Source organism: Bos mutus, chromosome 6, assembly GCF_027580195.1.
Source record: "Bos mutus isolate GX-2022 chromosome 6, NWIPB_WYAK_1.1, whole genome shotgun sequence".
NCBI lineage: Eukaryota > Metazoa > Chordata > Mammalia > Artiodactyla > Bovidae > Bos > Bos mutus.
In genome coordinates this window covers 95,688,812-95,712,616 of record NC_091622.1, presented here as the reverse complement: position 1 = coordinate 95,712,616, position 23,805 = coordinate 95,688,812, and the positions used below count along the sequence as shown (strand labels likewise).

At 42.2% G+C, this 23,805-nt stretch overlaps 1 protein-coding gene across 1 annotated transcript in view; it reads left to right on the top strand.

Annotated features, from left to right (window-relative positions):
- Positions 1-298: 298 nt before the first annotated feature.
- Positions 299-23,805, top strand: part of PRKG2 (protein kinase cGMP-dependent 2) — a 127,788-nt gene continuing 104,281 nt past the window's right edge. Inside the window, exons 1-2 of the mRNA XM_070372983.1 lie at positions 299-599; positions 11,506-11,979. Of these exons, the coding sequence (XP_070229084.1) occupies positions 11,519-11,979 (461 nt within the window). The 5' untranslated portion in view covers positions 299-599; positions 11,506-11,518. The remainder of the gene's footprint in view (positions 600-11,505; positions 11,980-23,805) is intronic.

Sequence of the window (23,805 nt, the reverse complement as noted above, 5' to 3'; positions counted from 1 at the left end):
ATAGAAATAATAATAACAACATGATTTTTTTTTTTTTTTTGCTTACATCCGCGATGTTATCTCCCTCCTTAAGTTGCCCCACTCTGGAGGGGATGGGTATAAAGTGCAGGCTGCAGCTGTCGCTGCTGGCGTGTCTCGAGAGTAAAGGTTGGGGCCGGTGCGGGTGCGCGCGCGGGTGACCCCACCTCCAAGGAAGCCGGCTCCCTGCTCTTGCCCGCCACCGCCCCGACTGACCCCCACCCCCTCCTTCTCCTCCTCTCCTCCCTCCTTCCCTCCCTCTCTCTCCCTCCCCGCGCGTCTCCTCTGCACCGGCCCCCGCGGTGGAGCCAGGCGGCAGCACCCGAGACGCCGCAGCTCCAGCCCGCAGAGCGCTCGCCGGCCACCCGGCTCCCACGTAGCCCGAGTGGCGGCGCCGGCAGCCCCGGGCCCGCGCCCCGCGCCCCGCGCCCGGCCGGGGCTGGCTACACTGACCCGCGCCCGGCTGGGGCGCCGCGGGCGGCTGGGGAGGCAGGGCGGCGAGGGAGCGGACGCCGAGACGCAGGGGCGGCGGCGGCGCCGAGGGGACCAGCTGCGCACCTGGAAAGTTACCCGGCTGTTTGGTGAGGCTGGCGGGCGGGGGGCTCGGGCCGCCGGGGGGCGCCGGGGGGGCAAGGGTCCGGGTGCGCGCGGGTGCCGGCTGGGCGCGCGGTGCGCCTGGGTTCCACACCCAGCGCTCCCGCGCCTGGGCTGCTGGCGTGTGGACGTGTGCACGCGGTGCGTTGGCTCCGGGGTGGCAGCCGGCCGCGAGCTCCCGGAGGCAGAGGAAGGCTACTGGATTTCCAGAAGCTCGACTGGGGAAGGGAGGGGCGCGCTCAGCCCGGGTCGGGAGTCTTCGGGTTCTCACGCATTTAGCCCGGGGCGGCCGGCGAGACTGCTGCTCCGGGCTGGGGGCTTGGCCAGGCCGTCAGGGCGGGCGCTCCCGGCTCCGCTTCTCCAAGCTCCGGGGAGCGGCTGGGAGGCGAGGACTTGGGCGAGGACTTGTAAACTTGTGTGGGTGTCCTGTGTCACTCTCGGCACCTTGAGGCGCTTTCACATTTTTTTTTTTTTTCCCGCTCTGTTTTTCCTGGTGAAGAATCAATAGCGAACAAAAACGAATCTGTCACTTTGGAGATGAGAGAAAAAGCAAGGGGCTCAAGTTTGAGAAGAACTAGGGTACAGATGCATAGCAGTTGACCCTGGCTGAAAATACAAAGAAACCACGCAGGCAGAATGAACAGGTAGAAAGGATGACGCTCTGTTCATCTGGTCGCCTAAGTTCCCAGGGGCCTCTTTATGAAGGAAGCCAGCGGCAGACACCTACCTGCCTGCGCTCCCCTTCCCCCAACGGTTCCTCAGAAATTGTCTCTTTTCTTTGCAAGTTTCTATTTAACTCTTGGAGAAGGCGAGCATCCCACATAACGTACAGCGGCTGTTGTCAGTACTACTGCTTAGCTTTTACACAGGAGGGTAGAAGATCATATGGTAGAGAATTCTCTTTGTAGAATTCTTCCTTCCCCATTGGAACATTGCGCAACTAAAGTAAAGGACATAAAAAGATGGTACAGAGAGATCTTTCTCTTTTACCTGAAATGCTGCATTTCACTCCTCTGAAATCCTTACAAGTGAGGGCTAATCCACCTCTCAGTGCAGGCGTATGTTGCCTGGATGCTGCCCAAGTCTTTTGATCCCATATTGTCTTGCTTCCTCTAGGCTATTTTCCCTATCAATTATCTCCTCATCTCTTCTGTTTTCATTTTCTCTGTATTCACTGGTTCATTATTTTGGTCTTACAGGTACTCTCAAGTTTTCACTTTTCTAAAAATCCTCTGCATGAACCATGGTACCATTTTGAAGTCCCTACTCTCAGCTCTTTCCAGGGTTCTTGGTAATCTGGTTTCTATCCCAGGTCTTCTGTGAAAGACTAAATTCAGTATATTTTCTTCTGATCTCATTTGCTGTGATAGGTCTGTGGGTTGTCAACTGCAGCCTGTTCACCTCTTGGAAATCTTCTCATTATGGCTTTATCTTATCTTTCTGGATTTCTTATTGTACAACTGTTCCTTCTCTGTCTTTATTTGCATCTCCTTCTCCTCTTCTATAAATATTATTCATAAGTACCATCTAAATGTACATACATAACAACAGAGGCATTTTCCCCCTTTTCCCTTAGTGATCGCATTTGTTAATACTCGTGGGACTTCAGTTCTTACTTCTACCAAGTATTCTTTTGCCTTGATCTTTCTTCTTTTCTGCCCTCTGCTAGACATTTCCACCTTGATGACCCACAGGCACTTCAACAAACTCAACAAATGTATGTATGGACTCATCTCCTTCCCCTTATAGCATGCTTATTCTCTTGACTGTGGTCAGTGTCACAGTGCCTAGCCCATAGATGGTGCTCTACTCGTTTTTAATGAATGAGTTCATAGTACTGCCTTCCTTCCAGCCTGCCAACATCAAAACATTGGAATCTTTTTTTGACTCCCGTCTTGTGTGCACCCACTTAATTACTACATGCTTCCCTAGTGGCTCAGACAGTAAAGAATCTGCTTGCAATGTAGGGGACCTGGATTCGATCCCTGGGTTGGGAAGACCCCCTGGAGAAAGGAATGGCTACCTACTCCGGGTTTCTTGCCTGGAGAATCCCGTGGACAGAGAAGCCTGGTGGGCTGCCGTCCATGGATCCCAAAGAGTTGGACATGACTGAGCAACCAATACTTTATACTGCTTTTATTTTAGAAATTCTGTCCCTGCAGTATTACTCCGACCATCTTTTACAGTTAATCCCTCTGCATCCTCTCCCTAACACAATAGTTTCTTCTTACCATGTCTAGTTTTCCTCTCTTACTCCATATAGACCTAAACATTCTTCCTCTTTTCATTGCCTATCTCTTCGGCACCTTTATCTACTTCAGCTTCAGCCTTTACTTATGATTGCTAAGCATTTTCAGCTTCCCTTTTTGAGTTGCTAGTTCCTCACTTCATACCACCTACTGAACTTCTTGACCTTAAAGTTTCCACAGGTTCCACAAACTGTCCAAAATCACATTCACTGTCATGTCCCTCAAATCTGCCCCTCATTTTGGTTAATAACCAAAATACCCAGTTGCTGCAATGGAAACTTCTAAATCTTTCTTCTTCTTCTTCTTGTGCATGTGTAGTAAGTCGCTTCAGTTGTGTCTGCCTTTTTGCAACCCTATGGATTATAGCCCTCCATGGTCCTCTGTCCATGGGATTCTCCAGGCAAGAAATACTGGAGTGGGTTTGCCATGCCCTCCTCCAGGGGATCTTTCCTACCTGGGGATCGAACCTGTGTCTCTTATGTCTCCTGCATTGGCAGGCAGGTTCTTTACCACTAGTACCACCTAGGACGGAGAAGGCAATGGCAACCCACTCCAGTACTCTTGCCTGGAAAATCCCATGGATGGAGGAGCCTGATAGGCTTCAGTCCATGGGGTCTCGAAGAGTCAGACACGACTGAGCAACTTCACTTTTACTTTTCACTTTCATGCATTTGAGAAGGAAATGGCAACCCACTCCAGTGTTCTTGCCTGGAGAATCCCAGGGACAGCAGAGCATGGTGGGCTGCCATCTGTGGGGTCGCACAGAGTCGGACATGACTGAAGTGACTTAGCAGCAACCACCTAGGAAGCCCATTGTTCTTATCATTGCTCAAATTCCATCAGCTACCATCTCTGGATCTACACCTGTAAAATTGCATTTCTGTGTATTTACCTACTTACCTGAGACTGTGGCACCCCGAAAATAGCTGAATGGAATGCCACAACATATGGGATATATCGTGTTTATACAATTCACTGTAAACATTCTGAGGGGTGTTTACATGGTGAGTGAGGTGGTTTGGGGCACTGCAAGATATAGCCTCAGGAGTAGCTGAAACTTTGGCACAATAAGAAGCTCATATGACTGCCTGACAAGAGAAAGTAACGCCCCAATTTAAGATGCCATGGCCAAAGAAAACAAGCAGTAGATTCAAAACTGAGCCCAAGCTTAATAGTCACAAGGTCAGGTGCTTTTAATTGTGTAACTGATATGAAATTGAGCTGTTTCTCACAAGGGTAGCTCTTTGTGTTTGCTTCCGGCAGGAGCAGCAGGGTTTATATACTCACTGATGTTTAATTATTTTCTAAAAGACATTTGGTGAGACAAGTTGAGAGGAACACCGGATGCATTGGTTTCATATCTACTTAAAAAACTATCTGGAGAAGCCTGCATAATTCATGTGACTTCAGGCTAACCTGCCCATTTCATGAAAAAGAACCTTTTCTACTTTTCGTGATTTATTGAAAGGAAGGCAATTGCAGAGTTTTTGCCTTTAGCCATATCTTTGGCTGAATACTCTATGATAGTGTTTTTCTCTATTGGCTACCATGGAAATGGTCCATTTTTTCTTGAGTTCAAGATATTAGGATAGAGTTGACATTCTTTCTGATATTTTGTCATCCCCTTTTTCTTGGATTGATGCAGTAGCCTGATTCTGCCTTTTTCCCTCTAAGCTCTTTTCACTCTGTTTCATATTAATTGCCAGAAAATCTATTTATTTTTCTAAAGAACAAACCTGACCATATTACTTGAAAAAAGCTGCTGCTGCTACTGCTGCTAAGTTGCTTCAGTCATGTCCGACTCTGTGTGACCCCATGGACTGCAGCCTACCAGGCTTCTCCGTCCATGGGATTCTCCAGGCAAAAACAGTGGAGTGGGTTGCCATTTCCTTCTCTAGACCTACATTAAAATCCAGATACCATAAATGGCATATGACAATTTTCAGTATTTTATTCTGGTTTCTTACTTTTTCAACCTTACATTTCAGCCTGGTCCCTGAATATGCCACCAACTTCCTTGCATTCACTCCTAGTACATGTTTTGTTTTTTAATTAATAGAATTTCTTTTTTTTTTTAGAGCAGTTTTAGGTTTACAGAAAAATAAGGTAAAAAACATGGAGAGGTTCCATAGTCTTCCCTCCCCTTCCCTATTCTTAACATCTTGGATCAGTGTGATAAATTTTTTTTTTTTTTTTTACAACTGATGAGCAAATATGGAAAATTATTAACTGAAGTCCATAGTTTACATTAGAGTTTGCTCTTTTTGTTGTTCAGTTCTGTAGGCTTGGACAAATATATAATGACATGTATCCACCATAACAGTATTATACAGAATAGTTGTGCCCAATAATTCCCCTGGACTCCATCTATTCATTCCTGTCTTCCTCTCTCCAGTCTCCTGGAAACCACTTCTTTTTACTGTCTCCAGATTTCATCTTTTCCTAGAACGTCATATAAGAGTTAACATCATACAGGTTTTACAAATTGACTTCTTTCACTTTGCAATCTGCCTTTAAAATTCCTCCATGACTTTTCAGGGCTTGATAGTTATTACTTTTCACCTCGGAATAATAGTCTGTGGTCTGTACACATCACAGTTTGTTCATCCATCCACTGAAGGACTTTTAATCGCTTGGAAGCTTTGACAACCATGAGTAAAACTGCTGTAAACATCTGTGTACTCATCATAAATTGTGCTTTTGGTGTTTTATCTCAAAAGTCATCACTAAACTCAAGATCACTTCCATTTTTTCCTGTTGTCTACTAGGAGTTTTATAGTTTGTGTTTCACAAATTTTGAGGATTTTGATCCATTTTGAACTAATTTTTGTGGAAGATAAATCTTTTTCTAGATTCATTGTTTTGGCATATGGATTTCCAGTTGTTCCAATACAATTTATTTAAAGAGACTATTCTTTCCCCATTGAATTATCTTTGCTCCTTTATGAAAGATCAGTTGACTAAATTTTTGTCAGTCTGTTTCTGGGCTGTCTATTCTGTACCATTGATCTATTTGTTTATGCTTTCACCAATACAGTTTCTTGATTATTGCAGCCTTATGTAAGTCTTGAAGTCTGGTAGTACCAGCTCTCTGACTTTGTTCTCCTATAATGTTTTGTTGCTTTAGTATACATTTGTTGATTGATAAGTTTTTCCACTAAAATGAGTTATTTTATTGGGTGAATAATTTTAACAGTAATAATAGTAATATTTAATGCTTATCAAGCACTCACTATATATCAAGCACTGTGCTAAATTCTTATCATGATTTATCTCATTTAACCCTCTAACGACTAAATGATATGCAGCATTATTTTATCTGTCCATCTGTCTATGTGTCTGTCTGTCTCTTCCGTCATTCACACTCATGCCCAATATCATGGCCAAGGGCATATGAATACTAATTGAAAGTGTTTACACTGGGACTCTGACTCAATAACATTAGTGAGCACTACACTATCTCCTGTATTTACAGATATATATATCAGAATCCAGATGGGTAGAGAGAAACATAGATACTATCTCGATCAGAGCCGAGATTTTGGTTTCAAACTACTTTAGAGCTGGAGGGAAGACAGACAACAAAGGCTAATTCCTACCACACTGGCTGTGAGGTGTTAATCTGCCTGCAGGAGCCTCCACAGTTGGTTTTCCTTTTCCTGTGTCTCTTCTAATTACCTCTGCTGCATGGCATTTCCTACATCACGATTAAATTAATGTAATAATAATTTATAACTTTATATAGTTTTCCTCTCTTTTCCTAAATGCCACTACTCATTATATTCCTCATTCCTGTCCCTGGCTGCAGAAGAATATCTCCTTCAAAGTGAACTACGTTTTTTTGTTGTTATTGTTGCCTTCAAAGATATTTAGATGGGCTCTTTTGGTTTAAACCTGTGTAAATAGATAGAGGCTACATGAAGGAATTGCAGAGGAGGAGTCCTTGCCATCTTAGAACCTGGGCTGGAACATTCATGAAGCTTTCTATTCTCCATCTTTTCATGGGGCTTCTCTTCACTGGGAAGGTATCCCAGGATGTTTGTTCCAGAATGACTTTTTTCCTTAATCCAGACAGAGTAAGCACACCCCTCTCTCTCATCCGAATAATTTTCATCTTTAAAACCCCCTTGTCTGGAAGACATTCAGTCTACTAGAGTTCTTTCCCATTCAGTAATGATGCCCTCTGGACATTTCCTCATACCAAGTCACCAAGTGCCTTGCTAGTCACATCTTATAAAAGCTACTTGGTGCCTACTACACACCAGATAGGGCTTCCCTCATAGCTCAGTCGGTAAAGAATCAGCCTGCAATACTGGAGATCCGGGTTCGATTCCTGGGTGAGGAAGATCCCCTGGAGAAGGAAATGGCAACCCACTCCAGTATTCTTGCCTTGAGAATCCCATGAACAGAGGAGCCTGGTGGGCTGCAGTTCATGGGGTTGTAAGAATCTGACATGACTTAGCGACTAAACCACCACATGCCAGATAATAATGCGCAGAATACCTTACAAGCATAATCTTCATAATAAATCTATAAGATGAATATATCCACTTTCTAGATTAGAAAATTGAGAAATTGAAGTAATTTATAGAAGGTTACACAGCTGGGAAAAGGCACGTTGTTTTCTTACCCTGGCTGGCTTGATTCCATTGCTTATGTTAAATCCTGATCTTTGTCTCCATGCTTATTTCTTATACTTTGAAAACAAACAAACAAACTCATAGAAAAAGAGATCAGATTTGTGGTTACCAGAGGTGGGGAGTGGGTAGGATGCAGGCAATCAAAAGGTACAGACATCCAGTTGTAAGATAATTAAGTATCAGGGGTGTCATACACAATATGATAAATATAATTAACACTGCAGTATTATATACGTTATATATGCAAAGCCGTTAAGAGAAGAAATGCCAAGAGTTCTCATCACAAGGAAAATTTTTTCTATTTCTTTAATTTTGTGTCTGTGTGAGATGATGGATGTTCATTAAAATTCTTGTGGTAATCATTTTCTGATATGTATAAGTCAAATCATTATGCTGTAAACCTTACATTTATACAGTGCTGTATGTCAATTGTATTTCAATAAAGCTTGGAGGAAAAAATTCCTGATCTTTATCTCCAAGGTCATTTCTTCTTACTTTAACCGCTGTTCTCTGATTATAAGAATGATCTAAGAACCTATAGTTGCTAGATAGAACAACACCCTGTGGTTCAATTGTGACTAGTAATACATATTTGAGAAATGGCTTTTCTCTCTTAATGACTGATACAGACAGGAAACAAAATGAGTCTAATTAGGTTTTATGAAGCCAGACACTCGAAGCTTTGGATTGAGAGACACCAAAATTGAAATAGGTGAACTAAGAAATCAGACTTGTATTTATTGAGTCCTTTGGTAGCTTCCTTACATATCTTAAATTAGTGACCTGGAAGATGGGTTAGTTATTTCACTTCATTTCATCCCTCTTTGGAATTCTAAACTGCTCCAAAGATTTATTCAGTTTGCAAACTGATGTCTTTAAAGCCAGAGTAGCTGGATATTTAAAATGGATAACCAACAAGGACCTAATGTATAGCATATGGAACTCTGCTCAGTGTTATGTGGCAGTCTGGATGAGAGGGGAGTTTCGGGAGGATGGATACGTGTATTAATATATGTATGGCTGAGTCCCTTTGCTGTCCACCTGAAACGATTACAACATTGTTTGTTAATCCACTACACCCCAACACAAAATAAAAAGTTTAAAAACAAGCAAACAAAACCCAGAGAATAGCTGGTGTTTGGGGAGGATTTAACCACCTGTACCTAATTGTAGTTCGAGTTTGCAAAATTATTGAATTGGTGCAGAATGTTTTGACTGCCATACCTAAAGCAAAAATGATCCTAAGCCTTTTCATATTTAGAATGCTAGAACTCTTCTCTGTGTCAAATTTTACTTCAAATTCTTGGAACTGTGCCCCTGGTATAGTACATGACACTTAGTTAGATCTTAGGAAGCAATTGTTTCTATAAATAAAGAATGAGTTGTTAGTTTAGTTTAATATTAGGTTTAAAAGTTTTTGTGCTTACTTTTGTTCTTTATAAGACAATTTCTTTCCCCCCACCCATTCTTCTCCCTTTGTCCTGCCTTGGATTAGAAATGCTTGTCCATGAGTCAGAAAAGCACGTCTAGAAAATATTTCACTGCTGCATGTTAAAAACTTGTGCACACATTAATTTAAGGTCCCTTTGGGGGCACCCTTTTTACGCTTGTCATTCAGAATCTCATTCAAGTTTATTCTCAAGTCCCAATCTAACGTTTTCTTAATTGCTTATTCAGGTTACCTTGGTGTCCAGGGCCACATCTTTGAATTCTAGTCTTAACCTTTTTATATATTCCTAATATATAAGAACAGTAAATGCTGCCAAGTCAACAGAAGCTTAAAGGTTAAACCTGCCACATCTCTGCAACATATTAAGGCAAGTCTCAGGAGGCTGATGTTTATTAATGCCTACTTTGAACCTGAGTTCTATGAAGAATGTCTGGGTATTGCAAGATGGCTTTTATAAGTATATTTATTTTCTGTTTCTACCATCTATCTTAGGTAATCTGCATTAGCTACTGGGATGCATCTGTTTGAAACTTAGAGGCTGTTTGCGTCTTTGTTGTCTTTGTTTTAGAGGTCACAGTGATTCTGGTAGAGCCAGTGAAATCTGTTTAAGCATTTCATTTCTCTCTGAGCTTGAAACTTGGAGAGAGTGAGGAAAGAATATGTGGGATTTATAACTTCAAAGTTCCATCATTTTCTTCATATATTAGATAATGAGCGTCATTCAAACTTAGTTTACAAGTTTCTTGAGTAATGGCTGTCAAAAATCACACACACAAAAGTACGGCATTTCAATAGCTAGCCTAAAAAGACTTAAACCTTATGATACTTAATCAAAGCAGTGTTTTCCAGTCTTCAGCCTTTTGAGTTCTCTTTTTTGATTTTGCTCATATGTGTTTATTAACCACAGATGATTTCTTTTCTGTTTTCATTGAATTGACTCAGAAAAGCTAAATACCTAACTAAACCTCAAATTTTTCTGGTGCCAATTATTTATAATTTGTAATGGATGTTAAAACAAATACATATCTATTGAACCAAAAAGAAATGTTTTTGAATCAACTAAAATCTTGCCTCCCATTCCTCAATCTGCATTTTACCTCCTGAGACTTACTGGAGGAGTAACTAACTGCTTTGAGGCCTACACTGAGGATATTCTTTTCAGGAAAATAATAGAGTATTGGACCATAGGTTGTCATTTTTTGGGGACAATCTTGGTTTGGGGATATAAAGTAAAGAATATCAAAGAATCCCCATCCTTGTTTTTACCTTCTGGTAACTGCCGTCCAGCAGCTTCCCGGGTGGCTTTAGCACTAAAAAGCTAATCCAGGAGATGTAAGAGACACAGGTTTGATCCCTGGGTAAGGAAGATCCCCTGGAGGAGGGCATGGCAACCCACTCCAATATTCTTGCGTGGAGAATCCTATGGACAGAGGACTAAGTCCATGGGGCTGTAAAGAGTCAGACCCGACTGAAGTGACAGCATGCAGGCACTCATACACAAACTGCCATCCACATGTTTGTAATGGCGAGCATTGCCAGAAAAGCCAAACTTGATGCATGAGACAGGGTGCTCAGGGCTGGTGCACTGGGATGACCCTGAGGGATGGGATGGGGAGGGAGGTGGGAGGGAGGGTCAGGATGGGGAACACATGTACACCCATGGCTGATTCATGTGAATGTATGGCAAAAACCATGACAACATTGTAAAGTAATTAGCCTCCAATTAAAATAAAAAAATAAAATATATATATATATATATAATAAAGAAAAGCCAAACTTAATAGGCACCTACGGCTGGAGAAAAGTGCTAATGAGGCAACCCCAGCTCTGCCTCCTCCCACCTCGAGGAATGCAGATGTGTTGTTTTCTAAATCAGGGGCAGCTTTCTCAGTGGAGCTGCTCAGGGAGCTGTGAACATTGTGACATTAACAAGCCTCTGCTGCAGTAGTTGCTCCTTGGCATTCTGTCTTGGCCATGCTGACATCCGAATGGCGGTTCTGTTGTGATGCTTTTGACAGCTGTCCAGAGAGAGCAACCAAAGAGAACAGCAGGTAAGGCAGGCCGTTTGTGCAAAATGCTTAGGTGTTATGCTTTTGCCAGCAATGGGGTGGGAGAGAAGGAACCCAAGCACCAGCCCCTCCTCAGGGAGGAACCAATGAAGTCAATCCATGGCTTTCCTTCTGGAAGGGTGGGGAATTTATTGCTTACCGAAGAGCCATGAGTCCTGTGTTTCCATTTATGAAACAGAGTAGAACAAGAGGAGCAGTGGGGGCCGCTGGAAAGTGAAACTCCCAGCCATGCAGTGTATGCTAAGTTGCTTCAGTGGTATCTGACTCTTTGTGACCCTATGACCATAGCCTGCCAGGCTCCTCTGTCTCCAGGCAAGAATTCTGGAGTGGGTTGCCATGCTGTCCTCCAGGAGATCTTTCCGACCCAGGGATGGAACCCTCATCTCTTATATTTCCTGCATTGGCAGGCGGGTTCTTTACCACTAGCGCCACCTGGGAAGCCCGAAACTCCACTAGGTAACCTCCGATTCTGTGCCCTCTCTCAGGTCCTTGAGCAAAATGGGAAATGGTTCGGTGAAACCCAAACACTCCAAGAATCCAGATGGGCACCCCGGGAACCTCACCGCCAGCGCCCTCCGGAGCAGGGTGACAGAGCTGGAAAGAGAGCTGAGAAGGAAGGATGCTGAGATCCAGGAGCGGGAATACCACCTGAAGGAGCTGCGGGAGCAGCTGTCCAAACAGACTGTGGCCATCGCGGAGCTCACGGAGGAGCTCCAGAACAAGTGCATCCAGCTGAACAAGCTTCAGGATGTGGTGCACCTGCAGGGAGGAAGCCTGCCCCAGGCGTCCCCGGACAAAGTGCCTCTTGAGGTTCAGCGGAAGACCTCGGGATTGGTCTCCCTCCACAGCAGGAGGGGAGCGAAGGCTGGAGTGTCCGCCGAGCCGACCACCCGAACCTATGACCTCAACAAACCCCCTGAATTTTCCTTTGAGAAAGCAAGAGTCAGAAAGGACTCCAGGTAAGACGTTCCCCCAGCTTTTTGGCTCCGATGGCATTCACATGATGAAACGTTAGAGTGCTATTTACTGAGTCTCCTCAGTGGACAAGAGTGTATGAACCTTTTCAGATTTTGGATAGAGGGGCTGAGGAAGTGGTTTGCTTTGCAACAGGGTCTCCCTTGAATTGGGACTTCTCTTGAAAGCAGAACTTGTGCTGTACCTCGACTTTGATTCGTGATTTGTATAACCGAGGAGCTGAGCTTACAAAAGTCATTTCTGTGATCTTGAAAACCCTAGGGGAGTGAAAAGGTAGTTTTAGGAAGACTACCCTTCTCTCTTCCTGTAGAAGTGGACTTAACAGTATACACAAATCACACAGTATTAAGAATATGTATAGCAAAAGCCACTTCTTAGCACTTTAGTCTGTAAGAGTCATGAAAAAGGGATAAGCTGGTACCTCTAAAGGGGATGAATTCATTCATTCATCCCACAGTTTCACTTGAGCACTGCCCTCTGCCAGCCTCTGTGTTAGATGCTAAGTATATATTAGTGAATAAATAGACACAGAGCCTCTCTCTTGCGGGGATGGTATACATAGAAACAAGTAAACACTGTGTAATTGTTAATTGAGACAAATTATATGATGAAACAGACAGCATAGTGGGTGGTATCTGGGATTGGGGGTGAGAAGGGCAAGGAGGCAACAGAATTAGGATTGTCACAGAGGCCAGGCAGAGGAGGTGACCTTGAACTGAGACCCAAAGGAGAAAAAGGAACATAGACCAGGTGGAGCATTTCAGGCGTGGGCAACAATTACAAGCTAGAAGTAATTTTAAAATTAAGTATCTTTAAAAGAAATGTAATTATTTACCATAGCCCTCTCCTGTGTGCATGCCTGTATGTGTGTGTGTGTGTATCTTTTTCTGGCTAAAGATTGAATTTCCTAACCAGGAAAGATTGACTAGAAACATTATGAATTAGGGTCTCCTTTCTGCACTGTTCTTAAGTGAGTAAAATTTCTTAGTTGAAATTAGATATTTTGCCTTGATTGTCTTGTCTGAGCCTGGATCCCTCTTTCAAAATGCAAGATTTGTGAAATGAGAACAGCTTTTAATTTATTCACATATAAGTTATGTAAATCAAGATAAAACATCTGACTTAAACAAATAAGTGATTAATTTTGACAACAGGATTATAAAGGGAGGTTTAATTCATCAGTTTGTTGACCGTGCTTGGCACATAGTGAATGATCGATAAATATTTGTTAAGGAAACAAGTCATGCTGGAGTATTAATCATAATACTGTGGGGCTGAAAGAATCTGTTTAATATTGGAGTTTAGAAGAGTTTTTTTTTTTTTTTTAAGCCAAGAGTTTATTTATTTGTTGGTTTAGAAAAGTCTTATCTATTCCCATTGCAAACATAATAGTTATTTATTTTTAATGATATGAATTCAGAAATTATATATGCTGCTTACAAACTTACACTTGTTTTTCAATTGAACATCATAGTATTCTCTTTTGATGTATAAGGTATATATGTACATAATAATTATCATATATTATGCATTATACTGGGGCTTCCCATGTGGCTTTGTGGTAAAGAATCTGCCTGCCAATGCAGGAGACACAAGAGACTCGGGTTCAATCCCTGGGCCGGGAAGATCCCCTGGAGGAGGAAATGGAAACCTACTCCAGTATTCTTGCCTCTGAAATCCCATGTATAGAGGAGCCTGGTGGGCTGCAGTCCACAGGGTTGCAGAGAGCCCGACATGACTGAGACTGAGCATGCACACATACATTGTGTTACTGTATAGTGTTTGTTGTTGTTGAATCACTAAGTTGTGTCCAACTCTTTGTACCCCATGGACTATAGCACACTGGGCTTCCTGTCCTTCACAGTCTCCTGGAGTTGGCTTGAACTCATGTCCACTGCATCCTCTGTTGTCCACTTCTCCTGCCCTCAGTCTTTCCCAGCATCAGGGTCTTTTCTAATGAATCGGCTCTTTGCATCAGGTGGATAAAGTATTGGGGCTTCAGCTTCAGCATCAGTCCTTCTAATGAATATTCAAAGTTGATTTCCTTTAGGATTGATTGGTTTGATCTTCTTGCTGTCCAGGAGACTGCCAAGAGTCTTCTCCAGCACCGCAATTTGAAAAGTCTTCAGCACTCAACCTTTAAGGTCCAACTCTCACATCTTCACCTGACAACTGGAAAAACCATAGCTTTGACTATATGAACCTTTGTCGGCAAAGTGATGTCTCTGCTTTTTAATATGCTGTCTAGGTTTGTCATAGCTTTCCTTTTAAGGAGCAAGCATCTTTTAATTTCATGGCTGCAGACAGTGTCTGCAGTGATTTTGGAGCCCAAGAAAATCTGTCCCTGCTTCCACATTTCCCCTTCTATTTGCCATGAAGTGATGGGACTGGATGCCAAGATCTTAGTTTTTTGAATGTTGAGTTTTAGGCCAGCTTTTCACTATCCTCTTTCAAGAATCTCTTTAATTCCTCCTCACTTTCTGTCATTAGGGTGGTATCATCTACATATCTGAGGTTGTTGATATTTCTCCTGGCAAACTTTACTGTATATACAAGCCCATTGCTATCCGAAAAAATTTCTCTGGGTAATTAATATATTGTGCTTATGTATAGTATACATAATTTTTGCAGGTAATAATTTTTGTTGGTAAATGATACATCATGCTTATGTAAGGTATACATACATAATGTATGTATACCTTACATAAGCACAATATATCATGCATGTATACTATATATAAGCACAATATATTATTTACCCACAAAAATTCTTTCAGATAGCAATGTGATTGTATATCTAGAAGTGTGAGAGAATGTAATAGCAATTCATCTTCTTTTACCATTTTCCTACATATCCCATTAGATTTCACCTCATGAAATAAGATTATTTTCAATTACTTTGTTCCAAAGATTTATGTCCATTTGAGTATTTATACCACTATTTATGTCCATTTGAGTATATACACCAGAAGTATTTCTGGTGTTAGGTAACAAAACCACTCAAGATAAATGCATTCCTCTTGATTTTTATAAGCTCACCCCACTCCAGCACTTTTGCCTGGAAAATCCCATGGACAAAGGAGCCTGGTAGGTTGCAGTCCATGGGGTCGCTAAGAGTCGGACAAGACTGAGTGACTTCACTTTCATGCATTGGAAAAGGAAATGGCAACCCACTCCAGTGTTCTTGCCTTGGGAATCCCAGGGATGGGGGAGCCTGGTGGGCTGCTGTCTATGGGGTCACACAGAGTCAGACACAACTGAAGCGACTTAGCAGCAGTATTATAACAAGATAAAGGAAATCAGCAGCTAGGCACAGTTCACTGTTGGGCCAAATCACCTCTGTAGTGAATGGGACACAAAAGAGGAAAGACCTTACAGCCCTTGAGTACGGATGAGCAATGATTCCCCTCAAACATCTTAAAGGCAAGCCCAGGAGTACAAGTTTGCATTAGGGACATGATGAAGAAACACGATAATTGATTCTGTAATGATTAAGTCCTAAAGAGACCAGATTAAATCCTTTATGTCTTCATAATCCCTTTATGCTTTCATAGAGCCTTTTGGTTCTAAATGGAAAAATTAGTTGAAATATGGGAGCTACTCTTTTTCATTGACTGGTCTTTGTTTTATTTCCCCTTGCAGACATTTATGCCTCAATTTTCCCTTCCAAAAAGTCTTTTGCTTTAAGTCTGGAATAATGGGTTAAACACAGATAGCTAACATCACCAATTCAGAGATTTAAAGTATTCCAGTTTTTTGAAAGTTCTCAGTATTACAATTCACTTTCCATTTTCCAGTAGTCCCAGCTTGAGAGAAAGGCTTTAAGTAAAGTTTGGATATTTTAATTCATAAATTTTGTAAGAAATAACTTTCTAGAAGTTAGAAAAGATAGGATTGCCATTCACTGATACAGTGATTATGGACAGTATCCATTGTTTTGGCTACTTTTCCAAGCAACTCCTATTAGACATTAGAGAATTTTCAGATATCAGTCAAAATGGTGCCTTCATTTATTGGGTTGGCCCAAAAGTTCATTAGAGTTTTTCTGTAAGATGGTTCAGAAAAACCCAAACTAACTTTTTGGCCAACCCGGTATTTTTAGGTTCTCATGATTTATTTGTTGAACTTTATAAAGTTTTCTGGCTGAGTTCATGACTAATCTTGCCTCTGCTAATATGTGCTAACTACATTTTGGATCAGGTCCCCCTCTACACCCTCAATCTGAAAGCCGCTCGGTGTCTATTTTGTCTTTTTGTCAAAAAGGTGGTCTCTGATGAGTACTTAACAGTGAGCAAGAAAGTGAGGGGAGACTCCGAGCTCTCCTGCAATCAACAGCATGAGGGAGACAGGTAGTACTGAGAGAAACCAGAGAACAACATCTGAGGGAAATGACACATGTGGAACTTGAAGGTTCGGATTCAGGAATTCATGAGAGACTCTCAAACCCATGTCACTGCAGTCTGTGAGTTTGCTGAGGCCCCTGGGCTCAAATAAATGGCAAGTGAACCTAAGCGATTGCCAGGCAGCCCACTCATGCCATCTCTGTGCAGATCATGCCATCTCTGTGTACTTGTAGGACCTGAAGGGGTAGCTTACATGGTATAGTTACACCTCCCTGCTGTATTTGGAGGAACTTATATGCTCTAGTGGCATTGGAGAACTCTTGAAATTTGTCTTTTGCAAAATTCAAAGGGCTACTTTTTAAGATCAGGTTCTAGAATAACCCAGTGCTGTCCCAGAGAATTTCCTGCAATGATGGAAACATCCTATAACCTGTGTTGCCTGATACAGTAGCCAATGTATGTGGCTGTTGAGCCCTAGACATGTGGCGAGTGCCCTGAGGAACTGAATTTTTAGTTTCAACTTATTTTAAGATTAGATAGCCACATGGGTCTAATGACCACTGTATTGGATACTGCAGTTCTGGCTGATGTGGTTTCAACTGTAACCGCTATCTCCTGAGATTGGAATAATGACCTAGTGATGTTTGGGAGAACTTTATAGACAAGATAAGACCTGTGTTCAGTATCATGACAGAGTCATAGAAAATGAGAATGAGCTGGTTGAATTGGGGTGGATACAATGTCATCTTCAACTGCATAAATCTGCAATTGATCACAGTCTTTCATAGGGATGTGGCTGTGTGCCCACTGACCATTTGAGATCATCAGAAGCACACAGCCGTGTGGGCACGTAGCCCATTTTATAGGTCCTCAGCCTTACTGAACTATCATAAATCATGATGAGTCAGAGCATTACAGTATATCAAATACTCTGAAGTCTGATTTAAATTTATTATGATAACTATAGAAGATTTAGAGCTGGAAGAACCTTAGAGGTTGTTTCATGCTTCTCTCCTACTGGAGAAGTGAGGAAACAGGTGCAGAGGAGTTGCAGAATAGGCCATGGTAAGTGTCAGAGCTGAGATTAGAACCCAAGATTCTTGACTTTGAAATCAGTTTTTTTCTCTCCAAAAGCCTGGTGTTAATTGAAAACTGGATTTTCCTCTTGGTGGATGTCAAGCTCAAAGACACTACCAAGCCAAAGAGTGAGAGAAGGAAGGATTTATTCCTTGCAGAGGTAAAGAGAACACTGGGGATATTTCTCAAAGCAGTAGGTCCCTAACAGCAAAACTGGGCAAGTTTTAAGCCAAGAGTGTGTGCTTATTTATGAACAGACTTCAGCTGCTGCTGCTGCTGCTAAGTCACTTCAGTCGTATCCAACTCTGCGCGACCCCATGGACTGCAGCCTACCAGGCTCCTCTTCCCATGGGATTTTCCAGGCAAGAGTACTGGAGTGGGTTGCCATTGCCTTCTCTGACAGTCTTGAGCAGTGTATGCCTATTCATGGAGGGCCTGGAGCAGAGGCAAATTCAGCACAGAGTTGGAGCAAAGACTGAGAGAGTCCTGGCTATACATGATTAAAATCAACAAAGGTCAGCAAAGGTCCACATCATCATTCCTTAGGTTCCAGTTAGTCTGGTGGTTGAGACTCAAGGGAGTTTTGGATCCTGCAAAATAGTTCAAGAATGTGTTTCAGTCTGATCTTTAGTTTTGAAATAGAACCTGGGAATCTTTACAACTGATTTATTGTCTCTGATATGGTTAAGTTATATTCTGGCCTGATGGAGAGCAAGGATTGGGACCAGGCTTAGATCACAAAATGGTTTAAGGCTTAAAATGGCTTCTCTTATGTCAACAAAGTGATAGCTGGTTCGCTTCTCCTGGGGGTCCCCGACCCTGTCTGCTTACACAAGTGTTCTTAAAGCAACCCACAAAGATTAAAGGCCTCCAGTCAAGTTAGTTTGGGCACCAGTCTGCTCTATTTTGATACACCCTATTCACTGGTAGGAAGAAAAATGGTGCTTCCTGGCTTCTTCTAAGCAGAGTTGAGTGGCGCTTATCCGTTTCATTAATATTCACCAGGTGCTGGATCCTCAGAGTTCAGGCCTGTGTGAAAAGGACACAGAGAATGGTTTTGATCTGGTGATACAGACTGTGATATATCTGGAGGGGCACGAATGGGTTCCAAAATGAGCACAGTGCTTCTCAAGGCTGCGAACTGAATATCAAGGGCAAAGGTGGGCAAGAGAGAGCTCAGATCACATTTCTGTCCATGTTTGACCTGCCTCGAACACCAAGACAACCGTGTCTCCAGAGGTCAGACCTTTTACTGCAATTAAATTTTCTGTCTCTGTAGATGTTGTTTAGCAAACTTCAGCACTGGCAGAACAAAATTACAAGCTCATGCAGAATGTCTGGTGGAACACGGGCAGATTAATCAGAGACATCTGGCAAGTTGCTGGTATGACTGCCTTTCACTAAGAACACTTAGACTATCATTTGAAACTATTGTTCTTTGGAAAGGAAAGATAAAACAAAGACTTGCTGTTTGACTTCACATGTTGACTCTAGTGTTCGGAAGGACAATTAGTCTCATTTGTCACTCCCACCCCAGGAGCAGAATAGGTAAAAGTGGGACATGCTCGTGAGTCACCCTTTTAAACAAGATATGGAAAAACAGCAAGGAAGAGTATGTTTGTTATCATTTGTTCTTCGTTTCTAAAGCAGTGCTGAACATTTCAATCTGCCTTCTAAAAATGCGGCTCTTCTACTGAGCAAAAGTATTTCCATGGAATGAAGGGACAGAGGAGCCTAGTGGGCTGCTGTCTATGGGGTCGCACAGTCGGACACGACTGAAGCGACTTAGCAGCAGCAGCAGCAGCAGCAGCAGCATACATCACTAATGATATGCCAGACACCACTCTGAGTGCTTCACAAACATGGAATTATTTAATCCTCAAAGCAAACATATGAGATGTATATTAGTATTATGACAATCATAATAGATATGATTATTATATACCATTTTATATATGAGGAAACTGAGGCATACAAAATTAAATAACTGCCTGAGGTTACACAGCTTTTACTATTGGAAGTGGGATTCAAAACCAAGAAATGTGCTATCTATTCGAGGAACTTTCTTGGTGATCTAGTGGCTAAGACTCTGTGCTCCCAATGCAGGAGGCCCAGGTTTGATCCCTGGTCAGGGAACTAGGTCCCATATGCTACAGCTAAGACCTGATGCAGCCAAATAAATAAATATTAAAAAAAAAAGTCTGTTGAGAGCAAAGATTGTGTGTCACAGAACTATCTTCAATATCTCGTAATAACCTCAACTGGAAAAGAATCTGAAAAAGAACATTTTATATACATATTTATATATTATATATGTATATATATACACACATGCTGAATCACTTTTGCTGTATCACTTCAGTTCAGTTCAGTCACTCAGTCATGTCTCATTCTTTGCGACCCCATGAACTGCAGCATGCCAGGCCTCCTGTCCATCACCAACTCCCAGAGTTTACCCAAACTCATGTCCATTGAGTCGGTGATGCCATCCAACCATCTCATCCTCTGTCCTCCCCTTCTCCTCCTGCCCTCAATCTTTCCCAGCATCAGGGTCTTTTCAAATAAGTCAGCTCTTTGCATCAGGTGGCCAAAGTATTGGAGTTTCAGCTTGAACATCAGTCCTTCCAATGAACACCCAAGACTCATCTCCTTTAGGATGAACTGGTTGGATCTCCTTGCAGTCCAAGGGACTCTCAAGAGTCTTTTCCAACACCACAGTTCAAAAGCATTAATTCTTTGGTGCTCAGCTTGCTTTATAGTCCAACTCTCACATCCATACATGACTACTGGAAAAACCATAGCCTTGACTAGACAGACCTTTGTGGGCAAAGTAATGTCTCCGCTTTTTAATATGCTGTCTAGGTTGGTCATAACTTTCCTTCCAAGGAGTAAGCATCTTTTAATTTCATGGCTTCAGTCACCATCTGCAGTGATTTTGGAGCCCCCCAAAATAAAGTCTGACGTTATTTCCACTGTTTCCCCATCTATTTCCCATGAAGTGATGGGACCAGATGTCACAATCTTCGTTTTCTGAATGTTGAGCTTTAAGCCAACATTTTTACTCTCCTCTTTCACTTTCATCAAGAGGCTCTTTAGTTCTTCTTCACTTTCTGCCATAAGGGTGGTGTCATCTGCATATCTGACGTTATTGATATTTCTCCTGGCAATCTTGATTCCAGCCCTGCGTTTCTCATGATGTACTCTGCATATAAGTTAAATAAGCAGGGTGACAATATACAGCCTTGACGTACTCCTTTTCCTATTTGGAACCATTCTGTTGTTTCATGTCCAGTTCTAACTGTTGCTTCCTGACCTGCATATAGGTTTCCAAGAGGCAGGGCAGGTGGTCTGGTATTCAAGTCAAGTATACTCCAAAAAAAAAAAAAAGTCCATTGTAACAAATATACCAAAATGAAAATTAGAGAGGGTTCTTTATATTTTAGTTGGTTGGCCTTATAAAAAATTAGATATATAGTTAGAAAGAAATAAAGTGAAGTTGCTCAGTCGTGTCTGACTCTTTGTGACCCCATAGACTGTAGCCCACCAGGCTCCTCCGTCCATGGGATTCTCTAGGCAAGAATACTGGAGTGGGTTGCCATTTCCTTCTCCAGGTGATCTTCCTGACCCAGGGATCGAACCTGGGTCTCTCTCATTGCAGGCAGATGCTTTACCTACCCTCTGAGCCACCAAATAGATACATTTTTAATTTTTTTTGGTATGGTTGCAAACAGCTCCCTGCTATTGTTATTTCTTCCTAAAAACTGTGCTTGGAGAAAATGATGCCCTGTTATCAGTTTGCAGTGGAGGAAATTTTTGCTGAATGTGGAAGGGAAACAAACCTTTTTTTCTTCCAGGAGGTAGTGACTTAGATGTTGCTGTTTTGAGAGGGTCTTTATTTACATTTTACATAGATTATTGCGGGTTTTTAAGAGTGTATATACAGACTCTTAATTATTAGTTGGACAGTTAACAACATTCATGCATATGCTTGTGACTATTGTCTTAACTTATGTCTTCAGACAAGCAAAAAAAAAAATGAAGCTCTCAGTAAATACAAGGGAAGGAAAGAGAGAAAGGTCCAGTTATGAGGTGATATCATGGCCATGAAGCTGTGGGTGAAGGGATCTGGATTCTGTGTCTGCTAAAAGTTGTCAGAGTGCTTGAAATCAGAAGGTTATGTTTAATAGCAATAACCTGCATTTAGACATCCAGGTCAGAGCTGGCTACTCAGGAATGGGGTGAGAAGACCAAGTGTTTGGCTAACTGCTAGAGGTCTGTAGTTTAATGTTCATTATCTCATGGAGACTGGAGGTAGGTGCTAACTTTAACCTTAGACCAAAGGTGAAATGAAAGGTCAGAGGCATTCAACAGCTTGCTCAAGGTCATCTGCTGAACCAAGTTGCCAGTGCGAGTCTGCCTGGTGGGGAAAGGTGTATTCTCTGCACTGTGTGCAGCCTGCAAAGTGAATGGTTCCCCTTGGGGTTGGGCAGCGGTGGGGGAGGGGATGGGCAGTGCTTTTCAACTTCAGCACCCAGCCCCTGTCACTTCCTGCCCTGCCTTTTCTTCCTTCTCTCTAGAAGCCAAACGGCATGGGCTCTTCTCCCCCTGCACCCCACTGAGTCCCCTGTCAACCTCTCAAATTACCTTCAGCTTGGTTTATAGTCTCTCTCTGTTCCTTCTCGCTTTATCCTCACATCTCCCAGTCTATCAGTCGCTCGATGTTAGAAAAAATGTTTAATTAAGCCTCAGGAAACATTCAGGACTTGAGGACTAATCATTGTGAAGAATAAAAAATCTAAGCGCTTTTTGTAAGTACTGAGCTAACTCGGAGCCCCCTTGCCCTCGCCTGGCATTTGACATTCCTGAGTTATAGCATGTTCTATGATATTTTTATATTATGCAAAACCCACAGCCATTTTTGACCCAATGTCCTTGGATAATTCCCTTTACGTCTTCAGATGGACACATTCAGTTCAACGAATGTTTACTGAGTATTGAATTCTTTAATTTTATTCTTTTCTTTCTTAGTTCTTTTTGTATTCTCTCCCTCATTTCTTTCACTTACATGTTTATTTTGTTTGCTCCTAATTTTCTTCCACTATCAGCATTAGACTAGTTTCAGTGGCCATAAGTACCAATTTCTAGTACCTAATATAGGCCAGGCAAGCCTGCTGGGTGAGTGTTATTGTATGAGGCTTACCGAGCATAAGTACCCAGCCCATGTTGGTTTTCAGTAGTTCCTGAAGATGGGTAACCGTTGCCTAGATGCTGAGACAGCTGCCGCATAATCAGAACAACTCTGAAACCCGCACTCATTATATTTTGCCTGCACTCTTTTAAATTTATAGGATATTTATAGCAGTTTGTGGATCTGCTTGCCTCTAAATAAGTTACTCCAGGTGAATATAGCAGGGCTGGCTTTGTTGTTGTTTTTTTAAATTTTTATTGGTATATAGTTGATTTAAAATGTGTTAGTTTCTGCTGTACAGCAAAGTGAATCACCTATACATATATCCACTCTTTTTTAGATTCGTTTCCCATATAAATCATTGAAAAAGTGAAAGTAAAAGTGTTAGTTGCACAGTCGTGTCTTATTCTGCAACTCCATGGACTGTAACCTGGCAGACTCCTCTGTCCATGGAGCTCTCCAGGCAAGAACACTGGAGTGGGTAACCATTTCTCTCTCTAGGGGATCTTCCTGACCCAGGCATCAAACCCAGGTCTCCTGCATTGCAGATGGAGTCTTTACTGTTTGAGCCACCAGGGAAGACCATAGTCATTGCAGAGTATTAAGCAGAGTTCCTGTGCTATACAGCAGGTCCTTATTCGTATCCTTTTATGTCTAGTAGTAGGTATATGTCAGTCCCAATCTCCCAATTTCTCTCTCCTTCCCCACCACCTTTCCCCCTGGTAACCATGTTTGTTTTCTGTATCTGTGACTCGATTTTGGTTTTGTAAGTTCATTTGTATGATTAGATTTCACATATAAGTGATATAATTTGATGTTTGTCTTTCTCTGTCTGACTTAGTATGATCGTCTCTAGGTCCGTCTATGTTGCTGCAAATGGCATTATTTCATTCTTTTTGATGGCTGAGTAATATTCCATGGTATATATACCACACCTTCTTTATCCATTCCTCTGTTAGTGGACATTTGGGTTGCTTCCATGACCTGGCTATTGTAAATAGATAGGAGGGTTGGTTTTGAATGACTGTCCTGGGGGACTGGGCAGAGCCACTTATGGCTTTTAAGTGTTTTCTGAAATGAATTACTCTTTTCTGACCCATTTTTTCCTTCACACACATTTCATGCCATTCCAGACACTGCCCATTTCCTTGCTAGAGTGCCAGGTGAGAGTGTGGCAGAAATAGCATGAATGAGAAGACAGT